Consider the following 20171-nt stretch of genomic DNA (forward strand, 5'->3'; position numbering starts at 1 on the left):
TTATTTATGACTGACTACTTGAAATGATCATTTTTTGTAAGATCTTTACATTTTTGCACCCAGTGAGAGTTGTTTAGTGAACTGAAAATGCTTTGTGAAAGGCTTGGCTGCTTCCAGACTGCTGTCTATTCTCACTCTGTAAATAAAGTATGAAAATGATGTGTTCACACTGTGTTTGTGTGTTTGTGTGTCTGTGTGTGTGTGTGTGTGTGTGTGTGTGTGTGTGTGTGTGTGTGTGTGTGTGTGTGTGTGTGTGTGTGTGTGTGTGTGTGTGTGTGTGTACGTGTGTGTACGTGTGTGACTAGCACGTCAAGAGAACAGCACTCAGCTATTTCAATTTATAGTCGCATAAACTGATGGATATTGCATATCGTTGAGTGGTAAACTATTGTATTTGTGCGAAGCAGGATGCAAATAAATTCATGACTAATTTCACAACCCTTCAACAGGTACAGTATGTGAAGACTGGCTGATTTTTTTCACAAGTGCGTAGGCCTATCTGGTATTTATTTAAAAGTTAATGGGTTTATATATCTAGTTGATGCGTGTATGTTTGTGTGTGTGCACCAGAATTCTTATTTTCCATTATACAAAGAATATAATTTCAGTAAAGGGTGTCTGTGATAGAGAATATAGAAAAAACGATATTGTTTGCTTGCCTCCACTGCATTGCACTTGAGCTGGTATAATTGGACTTGTTTTGTTTCCACTCAGACAGACAGCCTCATCAGAGTCCTTACTGGTTAGACTGAAGTCCCAAGTGATGTGACAGACTCGTGTGTTTATCTCAGGTCCACAATGCTACCTTCCCTGGATGGATGATGCAACAACAGCAGAGACTGGAGAATATATATATTAAACCATAAAGCTACTGTACAGGTTGGGGGGGGGGGGGGGGGGTAAAAACAGAACAGATTGTTCAACCAAACAGGCAATTGAATAGAGTCTCAAGCAGGTATTGACTATGTGCATTGCATTTCTGTTCTCATCAGTGAATATTTTGCAGTTGTACTCTACATGACTATAGGACATATTGATGAGGAAAGCACATAGACGAGGTGGTGGAGCTACTGCAACAGTGGATAAAAACGATTTAATACATTTTTGTTTTTACCAAGGCACCAACTGTATTATGTAAAGTTTCAGTGTGTGGTAGTACTGTATAGTTACTACATCACCAGTCTACTGTACACTTGCATTTGCTTACTATATTGGTCAACTTTGAATTGGCTTGCATCAGTCAAAGTTCCATGACAACTGGTAGGCAGTCAGGCAGGGGGAAAAAACGAGCTACCATCCATGAGTCATGGTGACTTTCTCTTTGCAAAGATGACCTCTTCTGTCACAGTCATTATGAGACTTAATAAATGTTGACATGATCTTAGTAGAGCACAGTTTAAATTAAACGTCACATCTTTAAAGTGATGATTAACAGGGAGAGCCAGAGCCGTTATTCTGGAACAGGTGCACACACCCTTTGGGAGACAGAAACTGTAAACCTACGCCATACAGCACATCCTGCCAGTGCCCCTGCCTCTGCCCCTGCCCCTGCCTCTGAGCTGTTCTGCCGGGAGCAGCACTGATCAATGCTCCCTCCCAGCCACTCAATTAGCATCACCGACTCATTAAAAATACTGGAGCCTGTCAGAAAAACAGAAGAAAAACACCATGGATCTGCAGTTTCACCTGCGCTGTTTTCTCTGGGTGTGAGATTGACAATTGCATTAATCATTCATTTTCGCCTGGGTTGTTTAATTGTACCAGCCTTTCAGAAAAACACCTTTGAAACTGTGAACCCACACACATGTGGTGAATCATTGTGGGGAGGAAATAAAGAGGAGCACGGGGCTAACCCGACTGATTTCCTAGATTGCATGAATAAAACATTTATTGATATACATATCAAAAGCAAGTGTTGACGAAACAAAACCAAAGTGGAGAAAGAAGGGAGCAAAGCAAAAAGGAGGAGAAGGAGAGCGAGGAGCTCCTGGCATCTGGTCTGAATCCCTAACATCACCAATTAGCAGGGGCTTGGCTGTGTGACCGTCTGGGGAGCGCCTCCTCCTTCATCCAACCACACAAAGAATAATTGCTTCTCTAGAGGAGGAGCAGGTGAGTGCACCTGGAGAGGCAGGCAGGCGGGCAGGCTCGCTGTTACTAAGACACCGTGTTAGATTTCATCGACAGGAGTTGAGCTCTCACTAATACTGTCATCAACGAGGTACCCTGGCTAATGAATCCTTTAATGGAGTAGAACCGTAGTCATGTTTGAGGAGGAACATTGATGAGTCAGTCAGCTTGGAAGGGCATATTACCTTTCCCTCTGTAAGGAGGAGGAAGTCTAGAAAACAGAAAAATAAGCGAATGTGTTTTTGTTAAATGTTTTGCTTTGTTCAGTATAGATCTTTTACAATATGAAAGGAGAGCTGCCTATATTCCCCCTGATATAGTATAGCATTACTGGACAGGGATTGTCTCTAGTCCATCTCACATGCTAATCTAGTCCTAATAAACACATTGTAATGAAGCAGGCACAGCAGGGACAGCTGTGCTGGTTAGGAGGTCCATCCGGACTGAGATCCAGGGGCCATTGGCCACAAAGTCTACCCAAAAGCAGTGCCTCTCAGCTGGCCTGGCCTGGCCTGACACCAGGGGGTAGGTTGCTACAGAGGGGGTAGGACGCTCCACCCAGTGGAATGACAGAGGTCGATGTTAAGCCTTCCGTTGTCAAACTGCCTGGAGAGAATGCCTTTCCACTGGAACGTTAACATCCAACCAGACCATCTGACATGCATGGCAGTCCAGGCATAAGCACAACTAGCTACATCCTTCACGGGCAGTGGATAAGAGCAGAGAGAGGCACTGCATGAATATCACACTGGCTAAAACAAAATGACAGTACCAAGTCCACCGTTTAATTGAACAGCATCATATATATGTATATAAGCCATGCCATACACATCAGTCTGAGCCGTCACAGACGCTTCCATCACAGATGTAAAATGAACAGGGCAGATACAGTAGCAGACAATTGAAAACATAATGCATGTCATGTGCAAACAGCATTAGCAACCCAATGAATGTTTTTATTGAGCTGCAGATGGCATCATGCATATTTATGCAAACTCACTGAGCCCAGGTGATGGCTTTGACTTATCCTACATGTCTGTCTAACATTTAATCAATCAGAGATGCTCCTGAAAATGTAAATCCCAGGACCACACACCTTAGCAAACTCTATATGCTAAACAGAAAGACCAACCATACAATAACCAAAGACAACAGATATTATTCCACAGGACTAAATTACTCCCGTTTGTTTTTGAAAACTCAGTTTCCCCGAGATGTGCTTTTCCTGATCTAGAAAACCTTGGCCCAAAGAGCTGGATATTTAGTGCAGATTGTGTCCTCAAAGCTGTGCCTGGGGGTCAGTCTAATACAATGCAAATGACATCCACTGATTGCTTTCTCAGAGTTTATGACACCGAGGTTTATACAGAAATGGAAAGTTGAGCACAGTTTCAGGCTTTGTAGTCTACATACTTCAAGGGTGTAATATCTAGGGTTGCAAAGCTACCTGTAATTTATTAAAGTTACCGGAATCTTCTATGGTAACTTTGGCTATTTATACTTGAATAACTTCTTTTTTTTATGTATTCATATATAGCATATATTGTATGTGTGTGTCCATATTGTCCACAGTGGATAAACCATATGGTTTAAGAGAAAATAGCCTAATTAATTAAAAAAACATCTGATCAACAATGGCATATTTTCAATAATCTCTGCAACTCTTCAAACGATTTACTTTTTTCATAACTGCCACCAATTGACTGTCTCAGCCTCCAGTATTTATGCTACAGTAGTTTATGTGTCGGGGGGCTAGGGTCAGTTTGTTATATCTGGAGTACTTCTCCTGTCTTATCCGGTGTCCTGTGTGAATTTAAGTATGCTCTCTCTAATTCTCTCTTTCTCTCTTTCTCTCTCTCGGAGGACCTAAGCCCTAGGACCATGCCTCAGGACTACCTGGCATGATGACTCCTTGCTGTCCCCAGTCCACCTGGCCGTGCTGATGCTCCAGTTTCAACTGTTCTGCCTGCGGCTATGGAACCCTGACCTGTTCACCGGACGTGCTACCTGTCCCAGACCTGCTGTTTTCAACTCTCTAGAGACAGCAGGAGCGGTAGAGATACTCATAATGATCGGCTATGAAAAGCCAACTGACATTTACTCCTGAGGTGCTGACTTGCTGCACCCTCGACAACTACTGTGATTATTATTATTTGACCATGCTGGTCATTTATGAACATTTGAACATCTTGGCCATGTTCTGTTATAATCTCCACCCGGCACAGCCAGAAGAGGACTGGTCACCCTTCATAGCCTGGTTCCTCTCTAGGTTTCTTCCTATGTTTTGGCCTTTCTAGGGAGTTTTTCCTAGCCACCATGCTTCTACACCTGCATTGCTTGCTGTTTGGGGTTTTAGGCTGGGTTTCTGTACAGCACTTTGAGATATCAGCTGATGTAAGAAGGGCTATATAAATACATTTAATTTGATTTGATTTGATAGTCAAATAAATAAAACTGTGTAAAGAAAATGATAAAGGATAGTTCATGCTGAAACCCTCATATGAAACAGCAATAGTATTCACTAAGTTGATGGTTTATATTTAGGAGAATGTTTTACAGCTTTGTCATTCAAATGTACTTTTTAAAATCATCTTGTTTAATTATTTCATACATTTTACATGTGATAAGGCCACACAGTGGGCCCGAGATAATTACAGACACCTGTGATAATCTGAAGGACCCAAAAGGGCCACTAGATGTTTTGTGATAAATTACATAAAATCCTTGAAAGTTATACAAATTCTGGTAGATTACTGGAACGTTTACAGGAACATACCCTCCATTTGGAACCCTAGTAATGCCATAACATAGGAATAACAACATAATAATTGTAATGATAGTGTAAAATAATTGCATAATATTGCATAAAAAGTATATTATGCCTATAATTGCTACCACAATGGTCCCCAAGCTTATGTGGATTAAGCTGTAAACACAACTGCAATCCTCTTTCTTTAATGACTGCTGTTCATTAATGTGTTTTCCATTTCTCCAACATGGAACTTCCCAATTCCACTGTGCAGGTAGAGCTACAACTACCTCCAGAACTTTTTTAATATACACCCATAGGCACTTGGTCCCAGGTGTTTCTGGAAGTACATCTTTTTTTTGACAATGCGAGTCAAGACATTCATTCAAAATAACTTCTGTTTTGTTTTTTTAGTTGAGAGAGAAATCTTTACATGTTCCAAGGCGGACTGAGGTACGACATTTTAGAAACCTCCCTATCCCTCCATGTACCACCCGCAATGCAATATTTAGGGATGCCTTTGACCGCCCAAGACCGTCTGGTGGCAATGCTGAAAAGCAATAGCTGTTTGAACCCCCCCTCCTCCCCAAACTAATCTGATGCCCAATAGCAGGTGACAGAAAAGAATTTGCAGAGTTTTTCTCAGCATGAAAAAAAGGCCCAGAAGGAGTCCAGCATAGAGGAGCATCTACTTTGTGAATTCTTGCAGTGTCCATTCAACACAGATTCATATTCCAAGCCTCACATATTACAGCCACTCCCAGCCTATCACTCAGATAACACTCCTCCAAACTAGGGCTGGGGGGTTCAATATTAAAACGATCCGATAAGTATTGCGATTCTCACGATTCTATGTATTGCGATTCGATGTTCCAAACATATTTCTCACCATACATCTGCTGCAGAGGGACCAGAAAGAACCATGAGAAAACATGTTTTCATCAGTCATGTAAACAAAACTGCTGAAAACAAATTGCTCCCTGTTTTAATTGAAGATGGAGAACAAGCTATGAAGGAAAAATACTGGAGTTTTGGTGCAGGTACAGCCGACTAGTGCAAAAAATATTCCGATACTCTCCCAATTTATTTTTACTATATACAGTTGTAGCCGGAAGTTTACATACACCTTAGCCAAATACATTTAAACTCAGTTTTTCACAATTCCTGACATTTAATCCCAGTAAAAATTCCCTGTCTTAGGTCAGTTAGGATCACCACTTTATTTTAAGAATGTGAAATGTCAAAATAATAGTAGAGAGAATGATTTATTTCAGCTTTTATTTCTTTCATCACATTCCCAGTGGGTCAGACGTTTACATACACTCAATTAGTATTTGGTAGCAAATAGCCTTTAAATTGTTTAACTTGGGTCAAACGTTTTGGGTAAGCCCACAATTCGTTTGGTGAATTTTGTCCCAATCCTCCTGACAGAGCTGGTGTAACTGAGTCAGGTTTGTAGGCCTCCTTGCTCGCACACGCTTTTTCAGTTCTGCCCACACATTTTCTATGGGATTGAGGTCAGGGCTATGTGATGGCCACTCCAATACCTTGACTTTGTTGTCCTTAAGCCATTTTGCCACAACTGTGGAAGTGTGCTTGGGGTCATTGTCCATTTGGAAAATCCATTTGCGATCAAGCTTTAACTTCCTGACTGATGTCTTGAGAAGTTGCTTCAATATATCCATATAATTGTCCTGCCTCATGATGCCATCTATTTTGTGAAGTGCACCAGTCCCTCCTGCAGCAATGCACCCCCACTACATGATGCTGCGATCCCCAATGCTTCACGGTTGGGATGGTGTTCTTAGGCTTGCAAGCCTCCCACTTTTTCCTCCAAACATAACGATGGTCGTTATGGCCAAACAGTTCTATTTTTGTTTCATCAGACCAGAGGACATTTCTCCAAAAAGTACAATCTTTGTCCCCATGTGTGCTTGCAAACCGTAGTCTGGCTTTTTGGGTTTTGGAGCAGTGGCTTCTTACTTGGTGGGTGGCCTTTCAGGTTATGCTGATATTGGACTCGTTTTTACTGTGGATTTTGATAATTTTGTACCTGTTTTCTCCAGCATCTTCACAAGGTATTTTGCTGTTGTTCTGGGATTGATTTGCACTTTTCGCACCAAAGTATGTTCATCTCTAGGAGACAGAATGCGTCCCCTTCCTGAGCGGTATGACGGCTGTGTGGTGTTTATACTTGCGTACTATTGTATGTACAGATGAACGTAGTACCTTCAGGTGTTTGAAAATTGCTCCCAAGGATGAACCAGACTTGTGGAGGTCCACAATTTTTTTTTCATGAGCTGATTTCTTTTGATTTTCCCATGATGTCAAGCAAAGAGGCACAGAGTTTGAAGGTAGGCCTAGAAATACATCCACAGGTACACCTCCAGTTGACTCAAATGATGTCAATTAGCCTATCAGAAGCTTCTAAAGCCATGAAATCGTTTTCTGGAATTTTCCAAGCTGTTTAAAGGCACAGTCAACTTAACGTATGTAAACTTCTGACCCACTGGAATTGTGATACAGTGAATGATAAGTGAAATAATCCATCTGTAAACAATTGTTGGAAAAATTACTTGTGTCATGCACAAAGTAGATGTCCTGACCGAATTGCCAAAACTATAGTTTGTTAACAATACATTTGTGGAGGGGTTGAAAAACGAGTTTTAATGACTCCAACCTAAGTGTATGTAAACTTTCGACTTCAACTGTATATATTGTCAAAAATAATATCCCGATATGTAACAGTATAATTTCCCCCCCATCATTACTCCAGGCCAGCTGAATCAAGTGAATCTAGCAGCTGCTGGACTCTTGGGCTTCTGCATAGGTGTTCATTTAGAGATCCTGTACTCTCTTCCTCCTCCTCCTCCTCTTTTCTCCTCCGTGGAGACAATGCAAGACACGTGATGCAGATACACTGGTGGAACAATTGGAGCAGATACACGAGCTATACAAAAACTTCAGAGGGAATGCATTTCTCCATGCTCTGGGAGCCAGAGTGGATGTCTAGGCGAGCCTCTTCGTAGAAAGGCAATGTAAAAAGACTTCATAAATGGGTTCAAGGTCAAGGAATTGAGAAAATCTGCCCATATCTTTCATGCTTCAGCTGAGCTATTAGAAAGAATGGTTCTCTCCTGCGCTGGAGTAGTTCAGTGGGACAGGGGAGTATTCATCTCCCGTAGATAGGGCACAGATATGACATGCATTTACAGACAGAATCCCTTTCAGACAAAAAAGTGAACACATTTCAAAGTCATTGCATTTGAAAACAAATTCCCCATAATTAGAGCCTCTCAGATGACAATGTCTTATTATTCTGAAATCAGTTTATCACCATTATCAGTGGAATGAAGAAAAATGTTCAAATTAATAAGTTTGATGTAACATTGACTTGAGAAGACATGAATAGGATATGGATCAAATTGGATACCTGGTATAGGCAGGCAGCAGCCCTGTACTGAACGTAGCTACCACAATGCCTAGTCGGAGATGAATAGAATAAGTATTTAGGAGAGCACTGCCACAAACGGCATCAGAAAATGTCAGGAGCCAAGCCATTGTCACACTCTGACGATCAACAGCCAGAGATGTTAGAACAAAACCAGTGAAACAGCAAGCTATCACTCATCATAGTGCTGAGGTGACAAACGATTTCCATGTGTTTCCATGAGTGACAGCGATTTCCATGTTACCAATGTGATGTATTTGCATGGTCTATGGATATTCATATTGGCCTACTTTGATCCATCCAGTGGTCCTTCCATCTCGAGCATAGCCTGGGATTCTCGCCTGCTTGTGGTGTAACTACAAACCACACCTTACAGCGCTGTCCCTTTAAGAACTCAACCAATCCCTCCCAGTGTGAGAGCAGAGCACTGCCGATCACCACACCACACTGAAGCTAGTTTCAGGGCCGGTTGAAAAAGGCATCCCACCTCAAACTACTTTCAGATCTAATAGACATAAGAATTGTTTTCTCGTCCTCTGTCTTTAGAGAGATCAATGGGATCAATAGAATAATAATGCTGCAACATGCTTTTAACTAGTCGCTCGTTGTGAAGCGCAATGCTTTTTACTTTGAGATTTTTCGACAGCTTTCAGCTGCTAGGGGGAAAAACTATAGTTAGTTTCATGAGATTCTGACTAATATGCGAGGCGCTAAGTGTTAATTACTTTAACTAGGTGTTCAGTTGCCTGTAGACAATTTTGATAAAATAGACTGATCTGTGATAGTTCTGTTGGCACTAATATCACTCCATATAAAGTTATTCTGTAAACATTTTGGAAATAAATGTGAATTGCTTTTGATATATAGGTGATTGTGACATACAGTACCAGTCAACAGTTTGGACACACTTTTACTTTATTTTGACAATTATTTACATTGTAGAATAATAGTGAAGACATCAAAACTATGAAATGACACACATGGAGTCATGTAGTAACCAAAAAAGTGTTCAACAAATCAAAATATATTTTATATGAGATTCTTCAAAGTAGCCACCCTTTGCATTGATGACAGCTTTGTACACTCTTGGCATTCTCTCAACCAGCTTCATGAGGTAGTCACCTTGAATGCACTTCAGTTAACAGTTGTGCCTTGTTAAAAGTTAATAATGCGTTTGAGCCAATCAGTTGTGCTGTGACAAGGTAGGGGTGGTATACAGAAGATAGCCTTATTTGGTAAAAGACCAAGTCCATATTATGGCAAGAACAGCTCAAATAAGCAAAGAGAAACGAAAGTCCATCATTACTTTAAGACATGAAAGTCAGTCAATGCGGAACATTCCAAGAACTATGAAAGTTTCTTCAAGTGCAGTCGCAAACACCATCAAGCGCTATGATGAAACTTGCTCTCATGAGGACCGCCACATGAAAGGAAGATCCAGAGTTTCCTCTGCTGCAGAGGATAAGTTCATTAGAGTTACCAGCCTCAGAAATTGCAGCCCAAATAAATGCTTCACGGAGTTCAAGTAACAGACACATCTCAACATCAACTGTTCAGAGGAAAATGCGTGAATCAGGCCTTCATGGTAAAATTGCTGCAAAGAAACCACTACTAAAGGACACAAATAATAATAAGAGACTTGCTTGGCCCAAGAAACATGAGCAATGGACATTAGACCGGTGGAAATCTGTTCTTTGGTCTGATAAGTCAAATTTTAGATTTTTGGTTCTAGCCGCTGTCTTTGTGAGACACAAAGTAGGTGAATGGATTATCTCCACATGTGTGGTTCCCACCGTGAAGCATGGAGGAGGAGGTGTGATGGTGTGCTGGTGCTTTGCTGGTGACACTGTCATTGATTTATTTAGAATTCAAGGCACACTTAACCAGCATGGCTACTACAGCATTCTGCCATCCAATCTGGTTTGCGCTTAGTGGGACTATCATCTGTTTTTCAACAGGATAATGACCCAACACACCTCCAACCTGTGTAAGGGTTATTTAACCAAGAAGGAGAGTGATGGAGTTCTGCATCAGATGACAGCTTTCACAATCACCTGAGCTCAACCCAATTGAGATGGTTTAGGATGAGTTAGACCACAGAGTGAAGGAAAAGCAGCCAACAAGTGCTCAGCATACATGGGAAAGTATTCCAGGTGAAGCTGGTTGAGAGAATTCCAAGAGTGTATCTTCACTATTATTCTACAATGTATACAATAGTAAAAATAAAGAAAAACCCTTGAATGAGTAGGTGTGTCCAAACTTTTGACTGGTACTGTATAATCATTTAAGATTTCTATTAGCGATATATATATCGAGAACAATTTCCGTGCAATGTAGAGTGATAAGGGCTATGAAGTGCCTGCTGTGTGGGCCTTAATGCAAGGGGAAGATAAAGGCAGTAACATTACACCATTCTGCCCACCCTAAGAAACCGTGTATATTCATAAAAGTGTACAACGTTGGATAAGGAGAGCAAACAGAGCAAGCTATTTATGGCTATATTAGCATACTTATTCACAACAGCAGCAGTAGGTCGGTGACACAGTACTCTTACATGAACATGAAATGAAACAGAGGACAAAAATTGTTTTATGAAAATTGGCTTTGTCTACATGCCACCTACTGGGTTTGCTTTACCAGCCTTGAATAACTTGGCCATCAACTGACTGCTGTGGAATCCTGCTGTTTCATTTTTCGCCTGAAAACATTGAGTATTACCCATGAAAGAAAAATGTGTTGAAATCGATCAATACTACAAGATGATACAAAACCTGCATTGTAAAGTGACTTTGTAAAATCATATTCATGTGTTTGCAGTATGCTATGGCTTGTATTGGACATTTCCTGTGGAGGTTTAGATATAACACATATTGTACTCTGCATGGCCTCTCCTGAAACACATTTGTCCTACGCTGCTGTACAGTAGAATACAGTAAACACCAGGATGTACAGAACAGCTGGTGTGAAAACTGACTTTCCTCTTTGTCCTTCTATTTCATGTCTATGGATCTCTCATGTTCTGTCCTTCAAGATCTTAAAAATAACTCAGCCCTATTGAAATCCCAGAGAAAAGGTGAACTGAAGAGGAATCCTTGAAGGATGTCATACAACCTTGATTCATTAACATGCCTTTTAGGATGCTCACATATATTTTAGTGGCTTCTTTAGACAGACTCTATATCTACAGGCACAGCTCAGAAAGCATAAGAGAGAAAGCAAAGCTGATGCGACATCCTCATTCGGAGAAGTGCTCTGGAACGTAAAGACATCCTGAAAGTACATTCACTGTTTTGTTCCATGTTCTTTTCTGCGTTCTAACAACAGGTGGACTTTCACAGAGACAGAACAACTACAGTAATGTCTCTGGAGCTGTGAAGGTCATCTCACTAAGAAAACGATGCAAAACGATTCACCATTTAGCCATAGAGAACTCCTTTGTGTGCACAATGTCTCTTTCATGTCCTTTTTCACTTACACAGCAATGTAGCCTCTATAAAGACATTTGAGCCCACATGGAGCAAGACACTTTTATTCTCCACGAGCACAGCAAGCAGCTTAGGCGTGGAAATCAAATGGTTCTGGGACAGGCGGCAAAACGTTAAGCCATCAGGGCCGAGTTCATACTGTAAGTACCATTAGTGCTGCTTAGCGTAACTGTGCTAATATGCTAATAACATTTTCTATAATAAAACGTATGTAGCTTAAGTAAAGGCTAAATTAAGTAAAGGCATGGGCCGTCATCATGGTGGAGTAAGCAGGAATAAAAGGCAGGGTATCAGGATTCTGAGCATGTCCTGGGGAAGAGTGTGGCGCTGCGCTGGGGTAATCAGATGCTAACAGTGAGGGTGAGAGTGACGCGCAGGCAGCACAGTGCAGGCAGGGGAAACAGGAGGCAGCCCTGTTGAGGCACACTAGCAGAACAAAGGAACACGCCTAGCAGGGGACAGAGATCATTACGGCCCCCTCAACACATTCGGTACAGTCTGACTGTGAATCCTTGCCTTTTCAGGGGTAACCTTCCCTTTCACTGGCGTTCGCCAGGTTGCTTGACCTTTTCGGTCAGTTTCACAAGCTGCATTCAGACAGCTAGTGCACGTCATGAAAGACGAGTGTCTTACAGTACATGGCAAACTGGGATCACACCTTTCAAAGATAATAAATAACTAGCTGCCAGATGTAACATGGATAAAAGGTTGTGTGTATCACTGAAGACATAATGGTACTTATTAGCCTACATTTTTATTATTTGCCCACATCTGTCTTGTAATTTTCAACAACAGGTAAATTACTCTTTTTGTTGGCATACTTAGGATAGTTTATGTATTGGTCCTTAAAGAGAAAGAGATCAAGTGCAAAATCATTTTTGGCCATAGAGGTAGCGGCTCTTCTAGCTCTACTATATGAGTACCGGGCAACAAACTGTGCTTATCAGATAATGGTCAATCAGCCAGTGCCAACTGCATGCTGAGTGAATGCCAAAGTCTGATTTGAATGACACATAAGAACAAAAAACAAGTATGAAGTCTACAGACTCCTTTACAATCAAATTCCAACTCCCAATCATGAGAATAAGAGAGGCGTGCAGCCTCAAAACGGTCTAGTGTTAGATTGGGAGGGTGAACTAGAGCCAGAGTCTAGTGCTTCATCAGTAGAGCCTTTTTAAAATCTTGACTAGGATAATGCCTCTTGATTAAAGACTGAGAAATTCAAATGATGTTCTCCGTTGACCCCCACCAATTTGTAAGCAAGAGAAATTAAAAACCTCCATCAAAATGGGATCAATGCAGGAGAGCCCTGTGGCGGACTACTGACACCCATTGTGTAATGAAGCTATAATTCAGCTTTACTGTACATGAATGACGGATACTCCAAAACATACAATAAGGATTTCTGTGTGATTCATATCCCCCTGTTCCCCTGCTATACTGTATAGAAATAAGAGCGTATGCCTTACTGTTTCTTTCACTGCCGGCACTAAAGGCAGACAAGGAGAACAGGAGCGCTCTCCATGAGTCTCTATTTCCCCCTGAAAGATTTTCAATGGCACTGTGGACATTGATGACTGGGTTCAAGGGGGATATTATAATACCTCTTCTGATTACTGTACTAGGTTTGATGTAGGGATTAACTAAATTACCAAAAACACACTTCCATTACGGATCAGCATGGATGAAAGCAGGGGTTCTTTCACGTTCATCGTATCTGTAATCTTCACAAGAACAAACATTTACTAAACAATGTCTTTCACACAGAGTGTGCTATAACCGCAAGGGCGTATTCTACACACTACTTCACTTAGGTCAGTAGTAGAGATGTAGATTCGCATCGGGTCCCGATTCAAATGTTTAAGATACAAGTGCATAAGGTCCGTGGCCTGCAAACTGATCCAAATGCTCATATTCAATTCTTTCTACTTTACAGAAATATGAAATACCTCTCACAACTGATGCGTCCACTCCTTCAGCATTGAACTGCATGTAACTGTGTTGACAGTCATTGACCTACAAGTCGTTTTGCATGCAGAACAACCCCAGGCAATATCAGAAGCCTAGTCAAACCGCGCTTTGGGCCCAGCTTCATGCACTGACCAACGCGAGGTAAGTGGCCTGTTCCTGATCTTGCACATCTGCGCAGCACCTTAAGCATTTAAATGCTAAAATGTCTTGTGTGCTAAAATTATAAGAGCAGCAATAAAATAACAATAACGAGGCTATATACAGGGAGTACCGGTACCGAGTCAATTTGCGGGGGTCAAGGTTAGTCGAGGTAATTGAGGTAATATGTACAGTATCAGTCAAAAGTTTGGACACACCTACTCATATTTCTTTTTTTCTTTTTTACTATTTTCTACATTGTAGAATAATAGTGAAGACATCAACATTATGAAATAACACATATGGAATCGTGTAGTAACCAAAAAAAGTGTTAAACAAATCCAAATCTGTGTTTTATATTTGAGATTCTTCAAATAGCAACCCTTTGCCTTGATGACAGCTTTGTACACTCTTGGAATTCTCTCAACCAGCTTCATGAGATAGTCATCTGGAATGCATTTCAATTAACATGTGTGTCTTTGTTAAAACTTAATTTGTGGAATTTCTTTCCTTCTTAATGCTTTTGAGCCAATCAGTTGTGTTGTGAGAAGGTAGGGTTGGTACAGTGCCTTGCAAAAGTATTCATCCCCCTTGGCGTTTTTCCAATTTTGTTGCATTACAACCTGTAATTTAAATAGATTTTTATTTGGATTTCATGTAATGGACATACACAAAATGGTCCAAATTGGTGAACTGAAATGAAGATGTTTTCTTTTTTTTTTTTACGGAACAGTGGTGCGTGCATATGTATTCACCCCGTTTGCTATGAAGCCCCTAAATAAGATCTGGTGCAACCGCAATTCAATTCAGAAGTCACATAATTAGTGAAATAAAGTCCACCTGTGTGTCACATGATCTCAGTATATATATACCTGTTCTGAAAGGCCCCAGAGTCTGCAACAATACTAAGCAAGGGGCACCACCAAGCAAGCGACACCATGCAGACCAAGGACCTCTCCAAACAGGTCGGGACAAAGTTGTGGAGAAGTACAGATCAGGGTTGGGTTATAAAAAAATATCAGAAACTTTGAACATCCCACGCAGCACCATTAAAACCAAAAAATTGAAAGAATATGGCACCACAACAAACCTGCCAAGAGAGGGCCGCCCACCAAAACTCATGGACCAGGCAAGGAGGGCATTAATCAGAGAGGCAACAAAGAGACCAAAGATAACCCTGAAGGACCTGCAAAGCTCCACAGCGGAGATTGGGATATCTGTCAATAGGACCACTTTAAGCCGTACACTCCACAGAGCTGGGCTTTACGGAAGAGTGGACAGAAAAAAGCCATTTCTTAATTAAAGAAAAATAAATTTGCAAACACTTTTGGTGTTTGCTAAAAGGCATGTGGGAGACTCTCCAAACATATGGAAGAAGGTACTCTGGTCAGATGAGACTAAAATGTTGCTTTTTGTCTATCAAGGAATACTCTATATCTGGAGTTTTCCTTGATGGACCTCTCATCAGCCCGAGAATACCATACCATTCCTTCAATTCTGACCAGTTTCCCAGTCCCTGCCAATGAAAAACATCCCCACAGCATGATGCTGCCACCACCTTGCTTCACTGTGGGGATGTTTTTCATTGGCAGGGACTGGGAAACTGGTCAGAATTGAAGGAATGATTGATGGCGCTAAATACAGGGAAATTCTTGAGGGAAACCTGTTTCAGTCTTCCAGAGATTTGAGACTGGGACGGAGGTTCACCTTACAGCAGGACAATGACCCTAAGCATACTGCTAAACCAACACTTGAGTGGTTTAAGGGGAAACATTTAAATGTCTTGGAATGACCTGGTCAAAGCCCAGACCTCAATCCAATTGAGAATCTGTGGTATGACTTAAAGATTGCTGTACACCAGTGGAACCCATCCAACTTGAAGGAGCTAGAGCAGTTTTGCCTTAAATAATGGGCAAAAATCCCAGAGGCTAGATGTGCCAAGCTTATAGAGACACACCCCAAGAGACTTGCAGCTGCAATTGCTGCAAAAGGTGGCTCTACAAAGTATTGATTTTGGGGGGTTGAATAGTTATGCACGCTCAAGTTGTCTTATTTCTTTATCTTATTTCTTGTTTGTTTCACAATAAAATAATTATAATATTTTGCATCTTCATCTTGTGAAAATCAAATGATTACAAACCCCCCAAAAATTCCAGGGTGTAAGTCAACAAAATAGAAAAAATGCTAAGGGGGGTGAATACTTTCGCAAGCCACTGTATACAGAAGATAGCCCTTTTTGGTAAAAGACAAGAATTATGGCAAAAACAGCTCAAATAAACATTGAGAAACGACAGTTCACCATTACTTTAAAACATGAAGGTCAGTCAATGCGGAAAATTTCAAGAACTTTGTGCAGTTGCAAAAACCATCAAGTGCTATTTTGAAACTGGCTCTCATGAGGACCTCCACAGGAAAGGAAGACCCAGACTTACCTCTGCTGCAGAGGATACGTTTATTAGAGTTAACTGCACCTCAGATTGCAACCCAAATAAATGCTTCACAGAGTTCAAGTAACAGACACATCTAAACATCAACTGTTCAGAGGAGACTGCGTGAATCAGGCCTTCATGGAATTGCTGCAAAGAAACCACTAGTAAAGGACACCAATAATAAGAAGAGACTTGCTTGGGCCAATAAACACGACCAATGGACATTAGACCGGTGGAAATCTGTCCTTTGGTCTGATGAGTCCAAATTTGAGATTTTTGGTTCCAACTGCCGTGTCTTTATGAGAAGCGGAGTAGGTGAACGGATGACCTCTGCATGTGTGGTTCCCACCATGAAGCATTGAGGTGTGATGGTGTGGGTGTGCTTTGCTGGTGACACTGTCTGTGATTTGTTTAGAATTCAAGGCACACTTAACCAGCATGGCTACCACAGCAATCTGCAGCGATATGCCATCCCATCTGGTTTGCGCTTAATGGGATTATCATTTGTTTTTCAACAGAACAATGACCCAACACACCTCCAGGCTGTGTAAGGGCTATTTGAACAAGAAGGAGAGTGATGGAGTGCTGCATCAGATTACCTGGCCTCCACAATCACTCGACCTCAACCCAATTGAGATGGTTTGGGATGAGCTGGACCGCAGAGTGAAGGAAAAGCAGCCAACAAGTGCTCAGTATATGTGGGAACTTCTTCAAGACTTTTGGAAAAGCATTCCAGGTGAAGCTGGTTGAGAGAATGCCAAGAGTGTGAAAAGCTGTCATCAAGGGGGAATGTTGGCTACTTTGAAGAATCTCAACATATAAAATACACTATTTTGGTTACTACATGATTCAATATGTGTTATTTAAAAGTTTTGATGTCATCACTATTATTCTACAATGTAGAAGATCATGTATTTTTTAAGCGTACAATATAGTTCAGTATTTGAATTATGTATTTTAGACATTCATTATTGCTCATCTTCATGAAGAGTGTTAATAATTTCGGACCCAACTGTACACAATAGACAATCATTTACACACACACACACACACACACACACACACACACACACACACACACACACACACACACACACACACACACACACAGAAGACAGGTCAGACTAATTCAGCTCATGAGCTCTCCATCAGCAGCAGATTTTGATTTAGAATGATAAATGCATGTGTTTATGTAACATGTTAGTGCATCGAATTGTATCACAGAGGAAGAAATCGCATCAATTCTTTCTCTAATCACAATGAATCACACTGAATCGTTTCAAACTAAAACGTACCGTTCCTGTATCGTATCGGAGACCATGAACCTAGATACGTATTGCCACATCTTGAAGGGAAATATGCCATCCATCATCCACAACGCAGACGTCATCAGCAACCTTTGACCTTTGTTCCTTTCCCATCCCCCTTAGCCCCCAAATGTTTCTGTAACCTTAAGAACTATCATCTGACATCCAAACAGATAGTGACAGGAGTTATATGAAACAATGAAGCTTTGATATCAATGTTAATGTTATCAATGATCCTTTATATGTATTTAACCTAATTATGTATATTTTACGAAAATTAGAGGAGAGATTCTCTGTTCACCAAACCAAATAACGCCAAATCGAGTTACTGCAAGCGGCAACCATTCGATTGTGACAGTAGAAGTCCAAAGCTTCTATTTTCACCTGTCATTGTCTAATATTTCACATTTTTGGCCTTGACTCTGCAGTACATTCTACTGTATGAACATGATGCAGTCTTAGTTTACCCCAGAACAAAGGTTATTGCCATTTTTTCCTCTGCTGATTAAATCTCACACTCTTTTGCAATCAATGCATTACATTTAATATTTCTGTCTTTAATTTCATATCCGCAACCCAATCTCCTTGTTTATATTCATAACGATTACGCTAACTGCAGTCAACCTATACTGACTGCCTACCATACAATTACAATTATTTCCGTTAACAACCTCCTTTATTATTAAATACATTTTACAACCTCATTATTTGTATGTTAATGTTTCCCCGTGTCATGTGTTACTTGAGCTACCTTCATTCTAAACTATGGCTTTCACACTGCAACCTGCCCAAAATACATATGAATGAGACACAAAACTTCACAAAGATAGCTCTTGCTTGCATCAAAAGTTATTTACCTGCTAGGCAACCCATGAGTGACTGCAGCAACAGCAGTTTCCATAGCAACGTCATCTTCAGTTTTGTGGGGTCAAAGTAGACTCACATCCAATCACAAATGTATGGAGAAATCCTCTCGGTACCTTTCTGGGTCTTCACTCTATACAAAAAGAAACAGTTGTAATGAATACCATGATAAGACAGAAAGACAGTCTTTTATCAGCACTTGAGAAAAGTGCTGATAAAGGACTCTAAAGAACTCTAACATTTAACTAGGCAAGTCAGTTAAGAACAAATTCTTATTATCAATGACGGCCTAGGAACAGTGGGTTAACTGCCTCGTTCAGGGGCATTGATTGAACATTAAGAGAATTGAAGGAATATGATGGCATTTCTCACTTCTGATAACATGTCAAGGACTAGGGAAATGCTTTTCAAAATGTTGCCCTTTACAGCAGCATGTAGCCTACTGTACACATTCAGTCATGTGCAGAGCTTTCATACCACTTGACCTACTCCACATTTTCGGGGGTTATAGCCTGAATTCAAAATGGATTAAATATATGTTTTTCTTACCCATCTACACACAAAACAACATAATGACAAAGTGAAAACATGCTTTAAGTAATGTTTGCAAATTCATTGATAATGAAATACAGAAATATCTCATTTACATAAGTATTCACACCCCTGAGTCAATACTTTGTAGAAGCACCTTTGACAGTGATAACAGCTGTGAGTCTTTCTAGGTAAGTCTCTAAGAGCTTTCCACACCTGGATTGTGCAACATTTACTCATTATTCTTTTCAAAATTCTTCAAGCTCTGTCAAATTGGTTTTTGATCATTGCTAGACAACCATTTTCAAGTATTGACATAGATGTTCAAGTAGATTTAAGTCAAAACTGTAACTCGTTCACTCGGGAACATTCACTGTCTTCTTGGTAAGCAACTCCAATGTACTAGATTTGGCCTTTTGTTTTCGGTTATTGTCCTGCAATATTAATCTCCCAGTGTCTGGTAGAAAGCAGACTGAACCAGGTTTCCCTCTAGGATTTTGCCTGTGCCTAGCTCCATTCCCTTTCTTTTTTATCCTTAAAAACTACCCAGTCCTTAACTATTATAAGCATACCCATAACATGATGCTGCCACCACTATGCTTGAAAATATATAATGTGTTGTATTGGATTTCCCCCCAACATAACACTTTCTGACAAAAAGTGAATTGCTTGGCCACATTTTCTGCATTATTACTTTAGTGGCTTGTTGTAAACGAGATGCATGTTTTAGAATATGTTCATTCTGTACAGCCTTCCTTCTTTCAATCTGTCAATTAGGTTAGTATGGTGGAGTAACTACAATGTTGTTGATCCATCCTCAGTTTCTTCCTATCACAGCCATTAAACTCTGTAACTGTTTTAAAGTCACCATTGATCTCATTGTGAAATCCCTGACCGGTTTCCTTCCTCTCTGACAACTAAGCAGCTTCAAGTCAAAACTGTAACTTATCCAGCCCTATGACAACTCAACAGCTTCTACCCCCAAGCCATTAGACTGCTGAACAATTCATAAAAATCGCCACCGGACAAGTTACATTGCCCCCCCCCCTTCTTTTACTGCTGCTAATCGCTGTTTGTTTGTTACCTATGCATATTCACTTCGCCCCCACCTACATG

General features: G+C 40.7%; 1 protein-coding gene across 3 annotated transcripts in view; it reads right to left on the minus strand.

The window, feature by feature from the left end:
* The window catches only part of LOC129815003 (contactin-4-like), a 174038-nt gene that overhangs the window by 129641 nt on the left and 24226 nt on the right, over positions 1-20171 (minus strand). For all 3 annotated transcript variants that reach the window (XM_055868238.1, XM_055868236.1, XM_055868237.1), the window contains exon 2: positions 18518-18657. In XM_055868238.1, coding sequence (XP_055724213.1) covers positions 18518-18572 — 55 coding nt within the window. In that variant the 5' untranslated portion in view covers positions 18573-18657. The remainder of the gene's footprint in view (positions 1-18517; positions 18658-20171) is intronic.

Source organism: Salvelinus fontinalis, chromosome 18 (genome assembly GCF_029448725.1).
Source record: "Salvelinus fontinalis isolate EN_2023a chromosome 18, ASM2944872v1, whole genome shotgun sequence".
Lineage (NCBI taxonomy): Eukaryota > Metazoa > Chordata > Actinopteri > Salmoniformes > Salmonidae > Salvelinus > Salvelinus fontinalis.